At 39.7% G+C, this 21,449-nt stretch overlaps 1 protein-coding gene across 2 annotated transcripts in view; it reads left to right on the top strand.

Annotated features, from left to right (window-relative positions):
• Nucleotides 1–2,573: 2,573 nt before the first annotated feature.
• Nucleotides 2,574–21,449, top strand: part of GNPTAB (N-acetylglucosamine-1-phosphate transferase subunits alpha and beta) — a 37,917-nt gene continuing 19,041 nt past the window's right edge. The window contains exons 1-8 of one of the 2 annotated variants that reach the window (XM_021536422.3): nt 2,574–2,742; nt 6,770–6,855; nt 12,340–12,459; nt 14,098–14,139; nt 14,875–15,080; nt 15,777–15,841; nt 16,036–16,170; nt 21,161–21,322. In XM_021536422.3, coding sequence (XP_021392097.2) covers nt 2,626–2,742; nt 6,770–6,855; nt 12,340–12,459; nt 14,098–14,139; nt 14,875–15,080; nt 15,777–15,841; nt 16,036–16,170; nt 21,161–21,322 — 933 coding nt within the window. In that variant the 5' untranslated portion in view covers nt 2,574–2,625. Of the gene's footprint in view, nt 2,743–6,769; nt 6,856–12,339; nt 12,460–14,097; nt 14,140–14,874; nt 15,081–15,776; nt 15,842–16,035; nt 16,225–21,160; nt 21,323–21,449 lie in introns of both variants that reach the window. The other variant, XM_021536412.3, reaches the window with a different exon arrangement.

Here is a 21,449-nt window from a genome sequence, read left to right as displayed (position 1 = left end):
AATCTAAACCTCCCCTGGCACAACCTGAGGCCATTTCCTCTCATCCTTTCACTTGAAACATGGCAGAAGAGCTCAACTCCCAACTCACTACAACATCCTTTCAGATGACTGGAGAGAGCAATGAGTTATTGAGCCTCCTCTTGTCCAGACCAAACAACCTCATTCATCTGGAATAATTAAAACTTGGATGGACTGGAGATGGGAAGAGTCTATGAGTCCATGGCAAAATGGAATATAGGTGAACATCTGGAGTGTAGAGCTCTTTCCTGTCACAAGATGGTTAGGCTGTCTCTCAAAGCTTGATAGGTATTCCTGCTATTCCTGTTTGAAATATATTCCAGAACATGGTTTTGCCTTCTTTTTGTGTTTTGTTTTGTTGTTTGCATTGGGTTTTCCTGTGCTTTGTTTTCATCTTGTGACAGTATTGCATTTAGTTTCAGTAAGTTTCTGATCTCCATTTCTGTGATGCAAACAAGTCAAAACCTTTTAGTGTCTTTTTAGAAAGGAGGATCTGGTTGTTCCTTTTCATGCACCTATTTCAGTTTAAACATATATTCATTGAATATAAGTATTCTACAAGAAAGGACAGATATAGTGCCATCACAATTCGTTCAGCACCTTTTTATATCTCTGTGTCTAATGGTATGCTTTGTCTGATACTTTATAAAATGAAAAAGTTAAAGATTATGTGAATTTTAATGGCTTTATCACATTGGTATCAAATGGAAGTATGTATTAGTCTGTATCAATGCATCATCTCACATTTTCTACTAATTATTAATCCAGGTCTTGAAGTAATTCAACTTCCCCTGACTGGTTTTCTGCTTTACATTGGTCATATATCTCTAAGCCTCATCTTTTCAGCACAGTTTCATTTCTGCATTTACACTGGATTGTTGACCAGAAATAGACCTTTTTGACCATAAATAGGGTTTTTTCTCATAATCTGCATATGTGCTATACCTCAGTTCTCAATGAAAACCTCAGTCTACTGACTCAGAATACCAGGCCATCACTGGTACTGCTGGCACAGTGCTGTAGGCAGAGGTAAAGAGGTGCTGCTAGGGCATAATAATAGCTGAGTAATAATAGTTTAATAATAATACCACAGTGCTTGAGCAGGAAGGGCAGGTGAGGGAATATGCAAAGATTATATTCCCCTGGACAGTTCTTCAGCACATGGGTGAGAACATGTGAAGGAGAGAAAAGTTTAGCTAGAATCTTCTGTGTACCAAAACTGGAAGTCTGGGTTATCACAAAGGGCCAAATAAGTATTGTCAGTCTGATAACACACCGTTAGGAGGTTATGAGCACTATGAGGTGGGTTCTGAGGCTCTTCAGGTAACCCCTGGTGAATTTGCTATCCTGTCCCATGGCTCATTGTCAGGAAAATCCACAAACGGTTTACATCCAAAAAGGAGACAGAAGAGTCCTGCAACTTTATTAAAATAAAGGGAAAAACTCCATGGGAGAACACACCCACGGGGTTTGTTTGCTCTCTCGAGGTTTTGGAGGGCACAGCCTCCTTTTATCCTAAACTCCCGGACTGTGTGTTCCCCTCTTCCTCTCCCCTCTGGCTGAGGTACAGGGAAGGTACAGCCTTTCAGAACCACCTACCACGTATCCCCCTGTAAATCTACTATTTTACCCCAATGTTCAGAAACTCAGGCTTGTGCAGACCTTGTCTGTCCCAGGAGCCAAGCTGTCAGAGCTGTGCAGCAAACCTGCCCTAAGTCAGGAGGGACATTAAGCCCCATTTCAAAGATGTGAACACCCATCCCTTCACCCATCCGATTGTTTCTCAGGACATCAGCTTTCCTCTCACCTGGAGAAAGACAAATGTTGTGACACTAAAAAGTAAAGAGGAGAAGGGATCAGTGGCTTGGGAGAGATGTGCCAAAGAGCCGTGCCCTCTTGTACATTTCTTAAAGTACAACCATGTGTAATCCTCTCAGCCCACCACTGTGCAAATATACTAGGACAAAGTTCTACAAAGGGTCATTCATTGTTACTTCCCACAAGAAATATAGGATCACAAGGTTGTGACTCTGAAAAGTTACTGCAGGGAGTTTCAAGAAATACTTAGAAGACCTTTTGATGATAGACTAGAGAGATGGGTGCTATAATGCTTGTCCTCTTGCAGGCCTCTGACACCCCATCATTCTGCTCTGGCCACCAGCGGTGCCTCTGCCCGATCAATGTTTGACAGCGGTGATGACAACAGCATCCGTCCTGCGCAGGAGGCTGGGCTTCGTGGCAGAATCCAGACTGTCAGCTACCGATCGCTAACTAGCTTCTTGGTATGTATTTCCCTCAAGAGCTGTTCTTGAAGAAATCCGTCCGTAACCCTCTCTAGATGGGAACCTGCTGCGCCAGAGCACGCACAGACCGCATCGCTCAGATCTGGGCACGCAGCTCGGCCGCCCCAGCGCGGCGTCCGCCCCGCAGCGACGGCGCCGCCGATCCTCCGCCCCCGAGGGCCGGCGGCGCCGCCCCGCCGCCACCGCCAGGCGGCGCCGCGCGCTGCCGGAAGCGGGGCGGGCGCTGCCGGCGGCCCCGCCCGGCGCAGGCCGCGCGGGGAGCGGGGCCGGGCCGGGCCGTGCGGGCGGCGGCCGCCGGCGGGCCATGCTGCTAAAGCTCCTGCAGCGCCAGACCTATACCTGCCTGTCGCACAGGTATGGGCCCTGCCTCTGCCTCGGGGGCCTCGTCCTCATGGTCGTCTCCGCCCTGCAGTTCGGGGAGGTCAGTACGGCGTGGCTGCCCCCCTTGCCCTGCCTCCCTCCCTCCCTCCGTGCCGAGCCCAGCGGTGCCGGCGGGACGGGCGCGGCCCCGCGGGGGTTTGCGGCTGTTTCTCCTCGGAGGAGCCGGCTGGCCGCGTTGTCCCGCGAGCAGCGCGCTCCCTCTCCGGGCGCCTTGCGGGTGACAGGTCCCGCCCATCGCGGCGCCGTGTGCCCCGTTCGGCTGTGCCGAGCGGCGCCGCCGCAGGCCCGCCGGACCCGCGGGGACCGGCTGGCTCTGCCCGCATCCGCGTCCCGCATCCCGCGGCCGTTCCCGCATCCCGCATCCCGCGGCCGCATCCCGCGCCGCCCTGGCCGCACCTGTTGGGCTGCGGGAGCGCCGGCGGTGGCAGCGCGCCGGGTGTCCCCGCGGGGCTGGGCTGGCGGCTGACAGGTGACACGGCCCGGCGTGCTCGGGCAGCTGCTGTTCGCTGCTCTTGTGCAATTCTTTCCCACTTCCCTCCTCAGGTGACTTATTAGTGCTGTGTTTTTGAGTCCTTTAAGGCTTGTGCTGGATGTCACCTTCGCGTGTCGACTGGGAGTGACAGAATCTTTCGTGTGTCCTCCCTCCAAACTGCACAGCAGAGTCTGCTTTACTCCCTTCTTGTTACTTAATTCGCTCGCATTATTTTGTAAATGCTGCAATGTAATTGCACTTCTTCTCGATATGATTTTACATGGATGTGTTGAATGTTTCAATCTTCATTTCACATTGTCCTGTTGATTTGGTCCTGTCAATTTGGTAAGTCATCACTGAATGGATCTGGAGAGGAGAAAATGAATCCTACTTCAGCGCAGCACTTGTGAATGTAGTGAGGAATCAGGGAAATCAATTTTGTAAGTCTGAAAGGATGACAATGTTCAATACAAACAGACTGGAATTTCGTGATTCCGAAGATGTTTTTGGGTTTTTTTCCTTTGTTTTAATTTGATGAGCTCTTTCAGATACAGGGAAAAAAAAAAAAAAGAAGAGCCATAAAGAGTATTATCTGAAACTCTTGCGTGTACCACCATCAAAACTTTATTTTGTATATTAACACATCTTCGCATAAAGTACTAATCTCTGCTGTCTTGTAGGGACCACAAGTTCCTGAAACACTTCCAAGGCATCAGCAAATTAAGTAATTGTAAAGTACTCATAGGCGTCTCTTTGTACATGAGTATCAACTTAGATTGGTGTAGTTTTTGTGCTGCTGTGAAACTGACATAGTTTTGCATTTCCTCAGAATGGGGACTTAAAACATGACTATAGAATATCAGAGAACTCTGAAGGTCCTTAAAAATATTTCAGTAGTTGTCTAGGTTATGGCTGAATTTGGTAAGAATCAGTTGAAATCACTGCTCAGATTTTCCTGCTAAATCTTGGTTTACTGCTTCCAGGCCTTTAAAAGCTACTTGGAAAGCTTAGATACAATTTAGAGAGTGAGCAAAAGAACTGGAAGATTCATGTAGGAGTAGATTTTCCAAAACATAAATGAAGAAAAAAGTGACCAGTAATAAAAAAACCCCAAAAACAGCTGAAAAACACCAACTAAATGCCTGCAATTTTTTTTTTTTACTTTTCTTTTTCTATCCAAGGGTGATAGATAAGCTTGGAGAGAGATGTTTGCATGCATCTTGCTTTTTGCCTTTGTATTTTGTAAACAGTGATAGTTCAGTGACTTAGGAGAGACAAGGCTTGTGAGAATGAACACTGTTAGACCTCTTCTGACAACTATTGTGGGAATGGAAATACTTCATTAGTACAGAATCTCCAAGGCAGCAACTAATAAAAACCTATAAAGCTGTTCAGAAAATGAAACCAAGAAATCTTTCTAGAAATTAACAGCTTAACCACTTTTAGCCATCTGCAGGAAACTCAAGCAATAAAAAGCAGCGTGAGGCAGTACTTATCAGACCCTGGTGTCTGAACAGCATTTGCAGTTCTGCTTTTTCCCCACCCCAAGAGTCAGATTTTTTTTTCTTGTTCTAGTAGACAAAGTTAGGTCTGCTTTCGTAGGTTCATGCTAATACCAGTATTACAAATGGAGTAAAAATGGATGGTTAGGGCAAATAATTTGGGGTTGGTAATGATATTCTCACAGCCAGAAGCTGAAAATTCTCTTGATTTGAAGGAAAATCTTGAGCTCGGTGAAATTCTAGGGCAATGAACATAAGTGAGAAATTTTTCTGCAAAAACATACAGGGCAGCGAGGTCTAAGTCAATGCTGTTCCCTATTTGAAAGATGAGCTTGAAGTATTAGGGCAGTTTGATTATAAACCCTTCTTGGCCGTCCTTTCGTAGGTGGGTCTGCTTTCTAAAAGGCTTTATAACCAGAACATGCCAGAGACACTGTTACCATGTCTGATACAGAATCTCCTAATAGGCAGTGTTTCTCCCCTTGCTCTTTAATGTTCCCCTGGTGGTTTTGTAATTCCAGTATGTAAAGTTGAAGCAAAACAGCCTCTAGGCATTATTGCACGATGCATACATAATGTGTGAGGAGGAAACAGTTGCAGGGAAAAAATGTATCGGGTAGGAAGAGTTTTTGACTTTGTTCCTTTTGTGTTCCTGAGAGATCTGTCTTCTTTTTGGCTATAGTTATACAAAAGACAAAGGCTGGAATGGTTAATGTTGTTCTTCTGCAGAGACATATTCTTCATATAAAATAATCTTACTCAAATACTTCTGTATTTCTTCTAGACTCAGATCAGTCACAATGTATCAGTGTGTCATTATCAGTAGAAGCAAATGTTTCCACCTGGATGTGAACTTCCAATGTGTGCTATATTAAACCTGGCATTTGGCAGAAAGACTTAATAACTTGTGCATTAAGAAATGCACAAATTGTGTTTTTATGACAATTCCTGACCTGGGTATTTCAGGGAGGAGATTTTTATGCCTACCTGGGCAATCTGTGTCCTTTGTGTGAGTGGAATGGAGTGTGCTGATGTGATCCTGGTTACAAAGAGACAGTGTTCAGCTCTGGCAGGAATTGCGTGTGTGCTCTTGTCACTCAGGCACATGATGGAGCTTCCCTGCTCTAGGGAAGGCTTTAATTTGCTACAGTGGCAATGAGTGGATGTGTAACCTTTTAAGAGAGAGGATGGTTTGTTTATGGTTTTGAAAGTGATCTTAGAGAAATGGTATATTTAATAGTTACTACAATGCAAGAAATAAGCGATAATAGCATATAAATCTGGGGAGAGTGGTGTAAAGTAAGTACTATAAGTACTATGTTTTCGTGGTTTTCTTTCTTTTTGTTTTGGCTTTTTTCACTCTCCAGTACATACAGATATGTACATATCCCAGTAAATTCAGCCACCGTGCCTTCAACTCTAAAACAGCACAAAATGCTGCTGTAGTTTTCAAGGTTGGACTTTCACTGTAAAAGATATCAAGATGTCTAGTTTATCTCAGGGGAGAATGTATATGTTTTATATTACTTCTATCTCAAAATACCTGGACTTCTTTATTATGTCAAAGCATATTTACCACTTTTATTGTTGAAAAATTGTGGGTTTTTTCCCTGGCTGTTTGTTTGCAGAGCTCAGATTTTGAAGGTGTATATACTTCAGTATATCCTGTATGAGGATAGAAAAAGATGAACAAAATTGTGAAGGGGTGTGTGTGTGTTAGGGGTTTCCTGCTTGTATTGAAGTGCATTTGATTTAGGTCTCAGTTTTGGGAAATCAGTCCTGAATTTTTAAATGCTGAGAAACAAGGGGAAGGTGACCTAAATAAAAAGTAGTTTAAAAAGAGTGTACATAAGTAATGAAATCCTTTTGTTGCATAGAAAAGCAAAGTTTGTTTAAATTAAGTATGCTCTTCAGTTCTGGGTCTGATTGCTGCCTCAGTGTCATAATTTAGTTGGGATTGTGATCTGCTCAGTTGTTCACGAATGCATGGATCGATTTGAATGAAATTGGTTGTGGTTAAACATTTCAAAAGGTGAAAATTAAGTGTCTAACAGGTGGTGACATCAAGTGGTTTTGGTTTTTTTCCTTTGCAGGTTGTCTTGGAGTGGAGTAGAGACCAGTATCATGTTATGTTTGATTCATATAGAGACAACGTCGCTGGCAAATCATTTCAGAATAGGTGAGCTTTACCTGCACTTGACACTATTGCACATTTTACTTGTTAATTAAATATTTAAATAAAATATATTAGTTGAAGTAACATAGCGTTGAGTAGAACCTTACTGTATGGGCTCCAAATCTGCAGCAAAGTTTAAACTTTGTGAGAGCTGAGTGCATAATCTCATAGTTTGGAAGATTGGCTTTTGAAAGCTCTAGTCATATAATAAATTTATGTTTTGAATGTATTTAAGTCTCTAAAGAAACATAAGAATGATGACAATTTTAACAATGAAGAGAGGCCATGACATGTTTTCCAAGTTAAGACAGGAAAACATAAGTACTGTTCCTATGTGCTTAACATTTCAATACTCAGTGTTTTGAGAAGTTATTTTTAAATTGCCTGTGTTTTCTGTGATGTCTCGTGATGATCATTATTTAGCAGAGAAGTCACAAAGCTAGTAAGAAGGTTTTAAAAGCTGAGTGCATGGGAAAATCTCTCACAGCAAGTTGAAAACCAAGTCATATGGGTCATTTATTTTAGTTGTATTAACTGCTACATGACTTCCTGTGTTTTCATCATTCATGTCTGAATAGCCATAGGGTCTGTTGCTCAGGGAGTAAGTGGACTGTGTGGGTGAAAGAAAGCTACTTAGCAGGTATCATCAGACTCTTAATATTGATACGCTTGACTGGGATAAAAACGAACCCTGAAAGCAGAAGCTTTAATCTGCCTTGAGGTTTGTTGCATCATAGTACAGTAGAAATGATCAGATCAATTTGTCACGCTTTAGTTGGTGTGAGATAACTCTGTAAAATTCATTGCGTGGTGTTGGTGAATACTGGGAACTTTTATAGTCTCTTCTCCTACTCCTCTCCACCATTTTCCAATGGATGACAGATAAAAGAAGAGTTACATATGGATGAATAGCTTAATTGTTTACATGTTTTAGCAGTACTGAAATGAAATGTGGCAGTTTGGTCCTCTTGCTGCTAAAATCCCTGACTTTGTGATAATTAACTGGAGTGTTTTTATAAAGCCATTGACTTTTTCCAAAACAAAATCACGAATCTTACTGTTGTGGTGTAGATATAGTCACTTCCCATTTCTGCAAATGTTTCCTTACTTCATTGTGGTTGTGTAAAGCACTCCTTTGCTAGTGTTCATTTTTGAGGATTGGGAGCAAAACATCCAGTGCCTGCTGAGGAACTCTTGGCTGCCTGAGCAAAAGCTTTAAGTTTTTCATGATGGCTGCTTAAATTATTCCAGTTCACCCATATGTCTTTAGCAGTCTTATGTCAGGAGTAACAGGGAAGTTTGCTGTGATATTTGTGTGCAGCTACCAACTTCCTCTAAAAATTCAGACCAACCACAAGTCTTGGTAGAGGCATACTTTTAGGCATTTGTTGACTTTTAGTTGTCCCTTGTCAGGGGTTCAATTAATTTTTATTATCAAACTTCACAAGTGCAGTAATGGACCCTGTCTTGCAGGAGGCATTTGCATCAATGGTGGTTTACTGGACTTTTTAGACTGGTATCAATGCAACATATAGATAGAGCTACACATAAACTGAGGACTTCCATATTGAATCTAGCTTGTCCAGTGATTTTAATCAGTTCCTATTTTAGTGCTAGAGAAAAATATTCAGAGTTGGAGAACAGGAGGCTTGTTGGTTAGAAAATTAAGCAGATGTACTGCTTTGTGGAAAGTAAAACCTGCATGGCCTTTGGGAAGTATTAGTGGGCCTTCAATTGAATTTGAGTTGTGTTGTTCTTTAGGAGCTTTGCAGGTAAAATTCTCTGTTCTTTCAAAAGCTCACTGTGAATTGTAGGCAAATTTGTGTATATGGGCAAGCTCCTTATGATGATAAGCTCAAAAAGCTCATCACATAAAAACAATGACATCATCAGTAACTCCTATTGAACACTGGTCTCTACCAGACCAAGGCAGACTTCTGGTCTTGCCTTGGAGTTTAGCAATGGCTTTTGGTTGTTTTGCCTTCCAGTTGCAAACCCTTGGCATCCCAACTGTGGCACTTTTCAGGTAGCCACATCAGCTGCTAAACTTACTTCTTCTATTGCTCAAGCTCTTACAAAGCTTGAGAGAATGCACTAGGAATTCCAGGGCTTTTTACCAAGGTACTTTGTCCAAAGCCGGTTTTGCAGACTGAGTTTTGATATGAAAATAAAAAGGGAGAAAAGGAAACTAAATAGTGGAGTTCCATGCATGAGTGTTTTGGATGAGGACTGCTTTTTATTACTGTACTTGCAAATGGTAAGTACAGTATAGTATTTACTATACAGTAAGTATAATTTACTTACTATGAAGTGTAACTTTGCTATTCGAGGATGTCCTGTTTAAAACTCAGAAATACATATGGAAAGATGTGAAGGAATAATCCCCAACTTTTAAAATGTGCAGCCTGATTTCAGTGTGATGCAGAAGTGAGAGCTGTCAGTGTTTGGCCAGCCATTAACTGAGCTGAGTGAGGCTGAAGAGAGGAAAAGATGTACAAATCAGGGAGCAGGAATAGCAGTGGAGCAGCTGAGTTACTGTTAGTGCATAATTACAGGGCTGGAACAGGCAGGAAGGCTGGGAGGTTTACTATGAGCAGCTCAGACTTCTACTGTTCATAAAGAGGCTCAGCAAGGTTGGAGATCACCATATGGTAGCTTGGGAGAGATCCAAAATCTGCTGTACTCGTTCGGCAACAGTGGATGTTGAGACAAAAGTTTGTCTTCTACCTACAGTCTCAGCTGTGATGATGGTTCTCTTATGTAAACACATAATGACTATGAGAAGTTACTGCCAGGAAATTTTCCCCTGTCCTGTCTGGGGGACTGGTGGGTCTGGTTTTGGCTTCAAGCAGGATCCTATGGATGTTTTTAGATTTGCAAGTAAAAATGGATACACTTTACAAAGAGAAAAATGTAAAAACCTCAATAAATTGTTTGAGCGTCTCCAAGGAATTTTCCAAAGCAATGATTTTCTGTAGAAAGGTGTTAAGATAATTCCCACTTGGAATCAAATTGCACCTTTGAGTCACATCTGTTAGTGAACCATAAGTTAGTCACGTCAAAGAGGTGAAATAGCTGATTAGAACAGTGGCTGTAAATAGTAAATTAACTCAGGTCACCTTGGGCTTAACCTGTTTGCCACACTGGTGTTTCTGATGAAGACTGAATGTGTAAATCCATATGAAGGAAACACAGCTACAGAATTTGAGAGAGAATTTTTGAGCTTCTCTGAATTTCAGCAATCTGCAGAAGACTCCAAATGTTAAAACAGTGTTTGAGAGCAGTACTACTGAAGTGTAGTATCTGTTCCTCTTAATTTTAAACCAATTTACAGCAAAATTCCTGTACATACTTCTGAAAAGATAAGCTCCCAGTGTACTTTAGGAAGCCATGAAACCATCCAGAAAGCCTTGGCCAAGTCCAGAGAAGTATGGAATTAACAGTATTGGCTTAAGTTCCTACAGTGTTAGTTGGAAACAACAAATTGACTTGGGATATCTGGTTTTTATTATTATGTTTGATAAATATTACTTTCTGAAAATGTGTGCTGTAAGGGTGCATTAAGGAAATTTATTGACTAGTTGGATAAATTTTGAGAAATTAGACTAGTGGATCTGCAAACAACTCACTAATATTTTTTTTTAAAACTGGTCTGTCTCTATTGCCCCTGATAACAAAGAATGACCTCACCATGCCAGGGTTGATTGAATTGATGTACTTGTATCTGACCAAAAATGCTTTTCCTCTGTGGAATTTACTAGCTTTTGGCTGTATGAGGCATAGTGTGGGAAATTACATAGGTATATCTGCTATTGCATAGACACACACTTTTAGGAAATAGTATATCCAAAAGAACTCCAGCTATTTTTATGGTGTGAGGCAATTTTGACTTCTGTGAAGCCTCTCTCCATTTTACTATGTTCTTCAATTAAGCCTGGGTGAATGAGCACTGCACTTTGCCCAGAAGGCTGAAGGCTGGACATTTTTTTAAATCTGCTGACTTTAGTCAGGTGCTTCTACCTAAAACACTCCTTTCTGAGCTGTAGCATTCCAGGTATTGTCAAACCAGTAATTTAACTGATCACAACAAATACAGAAAAGCTGGAAGAGCTCCTGCCATTGAATTTCTACTCCTCTGGAGGATGTTTTAGTTCAAAACATACCTAACTTCTGGTTAATTTACAAGGTATCTCTGGAGAAAAAAGTGAAATAATTGAATAGAAGGGTAATTTGATTCAGTAAATTGACTTTTTTTGATAGAAGGGTAGCCTCCTGCAGATGTGAGAGACTTTCTGGGTGGTGCTGCTAAAGGAAGGCAGCACTGCTGCTGAGATGTTCCAGCTGTCTCAGAATACCCCACCATTATCCTCTGTGTGTTGCAGCTCAGTTAGGAACATCAATAAGTTGAGAACAAAATGTTCCTGCCTATTGTGCTGTGACAAGCTCCTGGCTGACCTTTTAACAAATTTTGTGCTTCAGTTGTTGAGTCTGAGCCAGTAGAAAACAAAGCTTGCTACTCTGCACAGAATGCTGTGCAAGGGCAGGTGGACAGAATACCTGTCTGCAAGCTCTCTTTGAATGCTTTTGGAAGGATGCAGTGGGTGGAGAGGGAACATCTTCAAACCTCTCTAATGCTGAGATCCATGGAGTCACAGGATGATGTTTTCCAATATTTGCTAGGCCATCTACAGTTTAGGAAAGTATTAAATAGCTTGACACTGGAACTTTTGAAAATAACTGGGGTATCCTCCTGCTATATGGGACTTGGATTCACCTATGGCAGTAGCTCTGACACAAAGCTGTGGGCCTTGGAAATGAGATTATCATAAAAAAAAGTAGGAAAAAGGTACCCAAACTCCCTCCTTCTGCCTTATGCATGCTAGGAAGTATTAACTCTCCAGAAGCAGCTTCAGGATATTCAGCTGTGTCAAGAATTAATTTGTCTGCCATGTCTAGAGTGTGAATTCATGCACCCAAATTAGATTGTTGTTTTCTGAAATGCCCTGTTAATATAATCTAAGAGACATTCCTAGGATAGAGACCTGGTCCTACTGAGATCTTACTGGCTCTGTGCAATTAAATAACAATTAAATAAGTTATGCTTCATGCTGTCCTATCTGAAGTAGTTTGTGAATTAAGAATATGCTCAGGTCTTGGTACAGACTTGAAAAATATTTGGTGGGTTTTCAAGAAGTGGGCCAGGAGTCTGTCAGTGAAATTCAGAGCATAAAGTTCAGATTTCCTTTAGTTACTGAACCATTAAAACCACTTTGTGTTCTTTGGGTTGATGTCTGTGCTGTTTTATCAAAGGCTTGTGTATAATTGAGACATGATATATATAGCTAAAGAGAGTCTTTTTGCTTTGTCTTGTTTGCAGCCCAGACACCAAGTATTTCCCTTGTTAGACAGAAACTGCTATTGTAGGATGCCACAACACTTGTAATGTAATATTAAAGAGCTCATATGGCTTTCCTTTGAATTATGTAGGCTTTGTTTACCCATGCCAATTGATGTGGTGTACACCTGGGTGAATGGCACAGATGTGGAACTGATCAAAGAATTGCAACAGGTCAGGGAACAGATGGAGGAAGAACAGAAAATAATGAGGTAATAATCTTAGATATTTTTTCCCTTTAACTGACAGCAGCAATCTAATGCTATACTAGTTTTCTTTGTTGTTATTTTCCCCATGTTACTCAATATGTAAATTAAAAACACATTTTCATTTGATTATTCCCAAAACCTTGTTTCAGTTCTACTTTTAGCTGTCAAGTACTGTCTAATTAGAAAATTGTTTAAGATAAGTATAATAATTAATGCTTTCCTGTCATGAATTTGTGAAATGCCATGTGGAAAACTGTGTGTTGTGTATGTCATTTTGTATTGATTTCTATAACAGTTTGTAAATAATAATAAAATTGTGCCTCAAATATATAACCTCTCTTCATCTCTTTTTTCTCTCCCTATCCCTCTGGGATTTCTTTTAGTAATAGGCTTCATAAAATCTTAAGCATGTTTCTTAAGTTCTTGGTTTTAGATTAGATTCATAGTCTCACAAATACTGAAACTGAGAATTGGGCAAATAATTTATGCATGGTATAAAGGTATGAATTGGCCTTTATCTGTGGAAATAAAGACAGTTATTGCTGCATTTGTTGTTGTAGATTGAGCTATAGAGTTCTGCAAAATTGCTGGTCTAGGCATTCAAACACAGGCTGCTGCAGATACCTTAGATTATGTCTTGTAACCATTAATTTAGTTTTTGATAAGCATCTCTGCTCACGTCATCTGTTTTGGCCAGTTAATATGCTAAATGGAAGAACAAGTCTGTATTTTAAGGGTTGTAATAATTTAGTTCAGAATAATGAGAAGTCCACAAGTTAGTGGATTGATCTGATTTTTGGCATGCTATGTGTTGCAGTTTAGGTTCAATTGTCAGTATGATCTCAAGGGAAATTCTTGATCTTTTCTTTGTTACATAAACATTGGAAATATTAGAATTTTAAATTCATTGACCTTAAACATACACAGTCTCTGCTCTGAAAAGCTTTCAAGTTTATGCTAATATTTTCCTACCAGCTCATATAGCTAATATTAGTGAGTTTATCTTTGTCATCACTCATGCTATGATTCCTATTTCAGGAAAGGAAAAACACATGTTTTTTTTTATGTAGCACTGGTTTGGAAAGTTGAGATTAGGCTTACGAATAAGACTGGTGACTATACCATGTTTGCTATGTACAGGGACACCTGGTTCCCTCCCATGTAGACAATTTTTTTTCATGGCCTTTGGAATCAATGCACATTGCTATAAAAAGAGCTGTTTCACAGACCTTATCAGAATATTTATGTTAGGCAAAACAATCAAGTCAACCTAGTTTCAGGTCACTCCATCCTGGTTTCTTACCAGTGTTTTCCAATTTTGTTAAGTAACCTAATAATACTAATAAGTAAGCTAATAACCTAATAATAACCCCATAAATTCCTGTTAGCAGAAAGAGTCCTGCTGCCACAATTCTCAGCACAGCCATGAACGTTTGAGCTCCAAACTGCATGTGAGCAGTGAAGGGCACATGTCAGTCTGTACTCGCCTTGGTAAGGCCAATGGCAAGGCCTTGGCAGCTTTTTCTCTGGGTTATTGGTGCTTTGACAAGGTGTCCCTGACTCAATTAACAATATGCAATTAGACTCAATTCCTTGCTCAATTCAGTGTTATTTATTATCCTTTTTTAAATTTTGTAATAGGGAAATCCTTGGAAAGAATGCAACAGAACCTACAAAGAAGAGGTGAGTTTTTGGGCGTAAATTGGAATAAATTATATCCTATTCATTATTAGCTGAAAGCAGATGCTAGTTGTGGGGTGGTTTGATTTTCTATAGCCTATGCAGGCAGTCCTATGTCACTTCAAGAGCTGACAGCATAATAATATATTTGCTGAATGAAAGTAATGTTATTGTGACATATATGATTGAGCTTCTGATAACAATTTCTGGAGTTTGGAATGCATATCCCTGTCACTGTTTAGGGTTAGCTCCTGTTCTGAGTATGAAAAAAATGTCATGCTTTTGAGTTGTAAAACTCCAGGTATATATGCATTAAAAATTCCATGTTGCTTTCACCTGGCATTTGTCACGTGGCACTGCAAGTAATTGTCTGTAGAGGGTCCATGCCCCTTGTGTCTCTGCTGTCAGGAAGCAGCAGGACCTAGCTTGTCCTTTTGTTATTTAGATATTTTTCTATAAGGTCTCTTGCATGGGCAGACTTGGAAATCTTGGAAACTTTAGAAATAACGGTTATGGAAATCTTGGAAACTTTAGGAAAAACAGTTATGGGAATGAACACTACCAGTCAGATATTTGTCTTCTGCAGGAAAATAAGCATGCTTTTCAATAATTTCCCCTTGCCACAGCAAATGTTACAATTAATCAGATTTCACAAAATTTTTTCCCATTGCATCCAAGATTGATTTTCATTTTCAGTTTTGTAGTGGTGCTAAATATGCCTTTGGTATTTTGCTGTAGTGAGAAGCAGCTGGAGTGTTTGCTGACACACTGCATCAAAGTGCCCATGCTTGTCCTGGATCCTGCGCTGCCTGCCAACGTCACACTGAAAGACCTGCCCTCCATCCATCCTGCTTTACAAGCTGCTAACAATATGTTCTTTGTAGCAAAACCAAAAAATCCTTCCACCAATGTGACTGTGATTGTTTTTGATAGCCCTAAGGACGGTAAGAAGCTCTATGTCAGATTCCATCTAGTTTTCTAAAGCAAATTTTTTAAGCTGCTGTGAATTGGTTTTGGGGTTATTATTTTTTTTTTTCTCCAGTACTGACTCCGATGCTGATTTTCTGTTTGACTTTAGCAAGTCATTCAGTGTCTCTCTTGCCCTCAAACTGTTTCTCTGAATGATGACATTAATGATACTGTTTGCTTACCTCCCAGACAACTGATTACAGATGATTAGAGTTCTGTGCTTTAAAGAGCTATTGCAAAAGAGGTTTGATATCTGAATATCTGTATTGCTGTGATAATCTCAAGAGCCTGGGGTTTAGACTGAGGAAAATTAGTTTTAGAAATCCTCTTTTAATTGCTGTGAAGTCTAATTTGAATAATGTGTAGTAAGTTCTGCCCTTGTTCAAAGGATTAGCAACTGTAAGACAAAATTATTCATGTGTTTAACACTTTAGGTCTTAGAGCAGGTATGAGTTTCATATTTTGTTTAATATGTAGTGCCTGACCACTAGTCCAACCACTGTTCTTTATTTTGCCACCAAGGTTTATTTACTATTTGTAAAGACAACTTTTCACACTATAAATACTCATATGTGTTTAATTTGTAAAAGTATTTCTTGGTTACTTCAATACAGAAAAGGAGTGATTTTATACTGGAAGAAGTTTTTGATTTGCAATTTTATGTATTCTAGTTGAAGCTGCCCATTCTGGAATGTTAAAAGACAACAGCAAACAGATAGTATGGAGGGGTTACTTGGTATGTACTTTGACAATCTGTTGATTAACTTTTGTATGTGTTAAACATTCTGTACATTTTTAGAAAGTTTCTGTGCTATTCTCTTTTCATAACTCACATGTAGTAAAAAGTGAAAGCTTTCAGAGCAACCCTTATTGTTATGTGAATTATTCTACCTTTAAAATGGTCCTTAGAACTTGTTTTCTTGTTTTTAGACTACAGACAAAGAAGTTCCAGGTCTGGTATTAATGCAAGACTTGGCCTTTCTTAGTGGATTTCCAGCTACATTCAAAGAAACAAACCAGCTAAGAACAAAACTGCCAGAGAGCCTGGCCTCTAAAGTAAAACTGGTAAGGCTCTGGAGGAGAGTGCCTTTGTTGTACTGGTCTTTTGGAATGGCTCAGGTATGGAATCTCACCCACCTAGGAGACTTAGGATATTTCTGAGAGTAATCTGGGGGTTTCTGTGCGATTCTTCCCTGAGTAGTGAAGAGTAGCAAATAGTGACTCAAAGAGCTGCCTGTAAAAGACCAATTGTCCCTTCTGTGACTGCAAGTTCTTAGGCATTACATTTGCTAGCCGGCAGCTGATTAAAAGGCAGCCTTATCAGTTTCTCTCAGCCATTTGCTGGGGCTGTTTTCTTGCTGTAGAATTCTAGATCACTAGCTTGTTAAATGTGACAGAATTTTGTTTATGTAGCTTCTTAGCTTTTTCTTCCCTCTTAGTTCTCTTAGCGGTAACAGCACTGAACCCTGTGTTTCTCTCTGCCACATGCTCTGTAGGGTCTTCAGCAAGTTGCACTTCAGCTCACCCAGCTGCGAGGCAACAGAAAACAACCTGTGTGACTGCTATTTAGTGCCTTCTGTTCTCTCCTGCTATTTGGGCATCTATTAAAGTTACAGTCAGGTTTAGTGGAAGGTAGAACTATAAGACATGTGTTAAAACCACTGGCTTTGTGATTTGTGGGGTGAAAAGGATTGAGGCCAAGGAGTTTGTGGAAGAGGAGGAGTTAGCAGAGGTAATGGGATGGCAATCCATAGGTAATTTGTTTCCATCAGTAGGATATACACCTGTAATATGGGCTGATTCACTTTGTGGCTTGTTCTTGGTGCTCAAATGAACATGAGGTCCTTTTCCCTTTTCTTTTGTTTTTTTCATTTGGTAGGCTGGGCTAACAACCCATGCACTCTGTTGCAGAAATTATCTTGTGTAATTCCTTTCATAGGCTGGTCACAGTCCAACATAATGCAATCTCAAATTCTTTCTTGTCTCAACTTGTGTTAGCTGACTTCGAGCCTTGCTAATGGCAGAAACCTTGCAAAGTAAACACATTTGTACCTCTCTTGCTACATGCCCTAAAACAGATTAATAGAGTTTTTAAGCACTTATTTATGCTTAAGTAGGTATTTTCTTTTGACTTTGCATCTCTAGTGTCACAGCAGTTAAACAACAGTGGATATTCATATGGTTCATTGCTTTCCAGATGAGCATAAAGACTACATCTCTGGGTTGTCTTAGATATATTTTCCTTTTTCTTGTGTGTCTTTATGGAAGTGGCATCCTGTGCCTATTATCTTTTTATATTATTTTTCCTTACCCTGTCTTAGTTGTGGTTTTTGTCATTGGTCATGTGTCATCTGTTTGTGCTGGTTCCCTCTTCCTTGATGTGTTATCTGTGTGTAAACATTGCCACTGTGATTGCTCCTAAGAGCTCCACTTCTGCAATTTGGTTAGGCAGATATAAACACCGCTTATCTTTACAGATATAAATTGTGTTTATCTGTATAAGCACATTTTTTCTTAGGTATCCACAATACTCTGTGGTTTTCTTTCGAGTCATCTTTGCTGTCTGTGATTCTTTTCCTGGTGGATGCTTTAGAGCAGTTAAATCAGGATTATTACACCCTGTGTGGTCATAGCAGTGAATACTTTCCCAACCAGTCCTCTATTCTTGATAGCAGTAATTCATGTATGTTATGAAGAAACTTATGCATGTGAAGGTAAGAAATGTTTTATTTTCATGCATAAAGATTTTTACATCAAGTGTGGATGTGGTTATTTGCATAGAAGCCTTTGGTAGGTTCTGAGCTCAGAGTCAGTTCTTCTTTCAGTGGATATGGCAGGTAGGCAGTAATGGTAAACACAGTCAAGTGTGGTTTTCTTCTTACCAAAGGGAGATGATGGGTTAGTGCTACAGTTAAGTAGAAAAAGATTGATTATTTGCAGTCTCCACTGACATTTTGTAGCAATTTCTCTCTTGTTATCATTTATGGAATTTCCGAAGTGATGCGAGATGCTTGGTGGAGAGGAAGAAAGTTGTATTCTTATAAGTCTGAGACTTATGTCTCATAGATGCCTCCTGATCTGTCTGCTTTAAGTGGCTGTTTCTTACTTCAACACCACAAGTAAAGAAATAATAATAAATGCTTTTAGCAATGCTGCTATTAGTTGAACAATGCTGCTACTAGAAGGAAAGAAAGATGAGAAAAGTAGGAGTGTAGTTATTGGTGCATTTGTGTTGTATGTTGATAATGCTGTTTTGCTTGTATTGCTTTAGTTTGGTTGAAATTACTTCTAAATCCAAGACAGACCAAAGCTTCTTTGACCAGATAGTTCTACTAAAAATCTAAATATCTGAGCAAAGCAGCTGAGCTCAACTAGAGGTGATTAAAATGTGAAGATTCATGATTTAATAGACCTGTTTTCAAGGTGAATTATATCTGTCAAGAGTCTACTGATTTTTTTTTTTTTTTTTTTGTACTTATGGCCTGCACTGTAATGTAAAGGTATGAAAGTTTATTTCAAGATGAAAGTTGAGCAGCAGTGTGTCTGCTGGTCACATTTGTTGTTGTAGGTCGTGTGTTATGACAGATGAAATTGAAAGTGATATTTGACAGCTTTTTATTGTTTTTATTAGAAAGCCACTAGATGGAGGTGTTACTCTGGTTGTGCAGCTGATGGCTGCTGAGCTGTTTCTTTAAGACCAAAAGTGGTTTCTTTAAGACCTATATGTGAAGAACAACCATTTAATTTTTGTTTCCCGCCTGCCCGCTACCTTAACTACATTTCTAAAAGAGACTATTATGCAGCTGAAAGAGATGCTTGTAACTTAAAAACTACATTTTTTTAAGCATTGATTTGTTTGCTTTTGGTTTTTTTGAGGCTGTCATGCTAACAATTTTTCACTGAAATTGTACAGAGGAGTGTACAAAATTTTTGGAGAGTGTTGATTTTTCCTTCAAGATTTAATATCCTAATTGCTTCAAGGACAACTAAGAGCTTGTAGATCTCCCTGTTTGCAAAGTATCATCTCCTTTAATCCACATGCACACACACTTCTATAATATAGACAAGATATGTTAGAAACTTAGGGAAGTCTTACTAATGGAAGTAAATTGACATGGGAAACTGCAACCACAGTGATGTTGGATGTTTTCTGTCCTCACTGGAGGATGAGGGGTTTGGGATTCTTACTGCTGCTCATCAGTGTTTCTGGAGCAAACAGGTGGCTGCAAGAGATAGTATTATGATCACACAAATATAGCAAGTAAGCTAGTTAGTTATTTCACCAGATAACTTCACTGTAGTCTAACTTTACTGGTAGCCTACTTATGAAAGGACTGGTTTCTTCAAAAGGTATTACTGGAAAAAAACCCACTTTGATGTAATAAAAATGATCTATTCAGTGCAGGGGTTAGCTAAAATTCTGATGCTGAGAAATGGAACATGTTTTTCCACTGCTTCCTGTATATGCTTGGAATATTACAAATTAAAAATGACTGCATATATGCTCTGTTAGTGGGGGATAAGTGTTTGTAATCAAAGTAGGAGTCTGTAATACAGGTACTTATTTTGCTGAGTTTGGGAGCAAGTTAAAGAGAAACTAAATGTTCTCACATGCTTTCAAAGCTCTAAGATGGTAATAATTTTGGTTTGTTGTATATATGATTTACGAGAGAGATTCTAAGGGACTGTGTGGCACTGTTGTATTGCTAAATAAAGTACATACCCAGTGCTGGCAGCTTTGCAATCTGCAGCATTTCAATGCTGATATTTTTGGAGGTTGCTGCCTGCAGTCCGTAACTATACCTCAGCCATTCAGCTACTGAAGCCATCCTTTCCACCCATAAGTTCAGATGATTCCCTGGAAGGTCTGAGATTTATCAGATTTTTCTAATGACAGGCCTCATAAGTCAGATTGAAAGATCTCAAATAGCATATGAGTCAAAGCATCAACAGCTTTAAAATGTCACAAGTGGAACAGCTGGTCTTGCTAAGGGAAGGGCTGCTAACTCTGGGACAAGTGTTGTTTTAAAATGAGCAGAAAGGGTCAGATTTAATAAAAAAATAAAACCACTTAGAGTTGTTCCAAAGGGATCTGTGATTTTTTTTGCTTTTTTGAACATGATTATTAAAATTTGATAGCTTATGAATTGCATTTACACTGAAAATGTGGTAGATGTGGTTGTCTTATATTGCCTGAAGGAACAAAATTAAACATAGCATCATTAATGATTAACTGTGTTTATTCTTAATTATACTATTGAATGTATGAACTTGGAAAATCAAAGTGCAGTCATGCTTTTAGGTTGATTGGGTCTGCTCATCTTGCTTCATATGGTAAACACAGCATTTATTGGGTTATGCCATATTCCTAGGGAGCTGCTTTGATGCCTTGTGATCTGTAAACTATATTAGAGCGTGTAGTGCAAGCCCCTGATCCTGTGCATTATGAGATCTGATATACAGACTTACTGGTGGCAAGAGATGAAAACAGCAAACAGATCAAACAGTCCACAACTAAGAAATGACCTTAGCAGCATATTGGCAACCAGCACTAAGGGCTTGGAGACCCACATGGATTAGCTTTGGAGCCCTTTGTATCTCAGATTTCAGAGCTGTAGGTTGAACTAACTGTAAACCATTCTGAACGTTTCACACTTCTGACAGTGACGATACATCAGTCCTAATTTTCTGAGAGGATCATTCCTTGTTTAAGATGGGGGAAAAAAAGGACAATTCTTTCAGTCACATAATAAAACATGAATTTTGTTATTGGAGTGACAGAGAATGAGTGGGGACTTACTATTAATTTACTCCCAAAGTATTTAAAACATGAAAAGGTTTTCCATTGCTGCATCATTGTGTAAAGAGACATTTACTTTACAAAGTCAAAGTGTTTTGTATCTTTAAATGTTTTTAGTTCCCATTTCACCACTTACTTTTGTGTTTTTACGAAATTGAGGCTCTTTAGAAACATTCTTTGAAGTAACTCTAGTAAAAATAATACAACAAAAAGATGGAAGAGTGCTGCTGGAGTTGTTTTTTTCTGCTTTTATAGTTGCAGCTCTATTCAGAAGCCAGCGTGGCTCTCTTGCAACTGAATAACCCCAAGGGTTTCCAAGAACTGAGCAAACAAGCAAAGAAGAACATGACTATAGATGGGAAAGAACTGACGCTTAATCCTGCCTATTTACTGTGGGACCTCAGCTCTGTCAGTCAGGTGGGTAAATTCTCTTACAGCAGGTAAATACTACAACCTTTCAAAACTGCAAATAGAAGCTAACTAGTCAATGACAAGGAACATGAGATTTTTTCCAGAAGCTTGGAAATCAAATATTTATTAGGAA

This window comes from Lonchura striata, chromosome 5 (genome assembly GCF_046129695.1).
Source record: "Lonchura striata isolate bLonStr1 chromosome 5, bLonStr1.mat, whole genome shotgun sequence".
Classification (NCBI taxonomy): domain Eukaryota; kingdom Metazoa; phylum Chordata; class Aves; order Passeriformes; family Estrildidae; genus Lonchura; species Lonchura striata.
The sequence above is the reverse complement of the archived record's forward strand: the minus strand, read 5'-3'. Positions and strand labels throughout refer to the sequence as shown.